At 59.6% G+C, this 1,203-nt stretch overlaps 1 protein-coding gene across 1 annotated transcript in view; it reads right to left on the bottom strand.

The window, feature by feature from the left end:
• Positions 1–645: 645 nt before the first annotated feature.
• Positions 646–1,203, bottom strand: part of TSPAN1 (tetraspanin 1) — a gene marked incomplete at its 5' end in the record, with an annotated part of 2,928 nt that continues 2,370 nt past the window's right edge. Inside the window, 2 exons of the mRNA XM_009585419.1 lie at positions 646–699; positions 963–1,046. Of these exons, the coding sequence (XP_009583714.1) occupies positions 646–699; positions 963–1,046 (138 nt within the window). The remainder of the gene's footprint in view (positions 700–962; positions 1,047–1,203) is intronic.

The following is a 1,203-nucleotide window of genomic DNA, read 5'->3' as shown; positions in this document are numbered from 1 at the left end:
GGTACAGGGCAGCCCCGGCCACTGCAGGGCCAGGGACCGACAGGGCTGTCTTCATGCCAGGGCAGGGACAGACCAGCCAGCGCCTTTTTCAGGGGACAACGTGGTGACAGGGTCAGGGGTGGCAGAAAAATGGGTGTAGGGTTAGATACATCCCCCTGTGAGGGTGTAGTTACCACCTACAACACCTTGGCAGTTCAATGGAGAGATGGGTCAACCCAGTGCCAACCCCTGCCCTGCCACCCCTGCAGGGACAGACAGTGGGGACAGCGTGGGAGAGGTACAGTACACATCTGCAAGGGTTTGATCAAGACATCCCTGTGCTGCTGCCAGATCAGCAGCCCTGATCGGCCCCTGTGCCGCTTTGTCTCCTGCTGGCATCGGCCAAGCAGACCAAGCAGCTTCCCCCCTGCCACCCCCCTTCAAAAAACCCCCAAATCTCTATGTACAGCCTCAGTGTGCCATATCAGTATAAAAATATACACATAAACTCTACAGATCCCAGCTCAGTAGATCAAAACACAGCTATAAATCACAGTGCACAGGACGGCATCAGGTCCAGGGAACGATGGGGTCCCCCGAGAGCACGGCACACCACGGGCGCACGCCGGCATGGTGGGGGGCAGGTCATCCACCTGCCTCGTGGGGTCATTTCTGATCCAGCTCGCAGTACAGGTACATAGAAACCGCCATGGCTGCGATCTGTGGGCGGCAAGAGGCAAGTCAGTCCCCTCTAAGCATCCCACCCCAGCTTGGGTTTGGGTCACAGCCCCCAGCGCACACAAGGAGGAATAGCCAGGTGTGCCCAGGGAAGAAAGTTCAGTAGCCACCGTGGGGCAGATGGTGGTCCACGGGGCTGCACCAGCCCCCTGCAAGTCCCTTGGCCACCGAAGCTGGTCCCAGCCGCACCGCTCACCTCCAGGTACAAGGAGGAGGCGGTGGCACAGCGATGCTCAGGCACTCACCTCCAAGGCAGCGATGCCGGCTGCCACGCCACCCACCACACCTGCGTGAGTCTTGATTTCTTCCAAGATCTGATGGAAACAACCCTGCAGGAGGCAACCACACAGGTGAGGACAAGCAAGGGGTAGAGATCCCCCAACCACTGGGGCACAACATCCCCAGAAAGGGAGGTACGGCTCTCCAGCCTAGAGCTGCACGGCCATGGAGAAGGTTTGGGGGCTTCAGGGAGCCACTCTCCTCAGC

The sequence above is a fragment of the Fulmarus glacialis genome, unplaced genomic scaffold (assembly GCF_000690835.1).
Source record: "Fulmarus glacialis isolate BGI_N327 unplaced genomic scaffold, ASM69083v1 scaffold16680, whole genome shotgun sequence".
Classification (NCBI taxonomy): Eukaryota; Metazoa; Chordata; class Aves; order Procellariiformes; family Procellariidae; genus Fulmarus; species Fulmarus glacialis.
The sequence above is the reverse complement of the archived record's forward strand: the minus strand, read 5'-3'. Positions and strand labels throughout refer to the sequence as shown.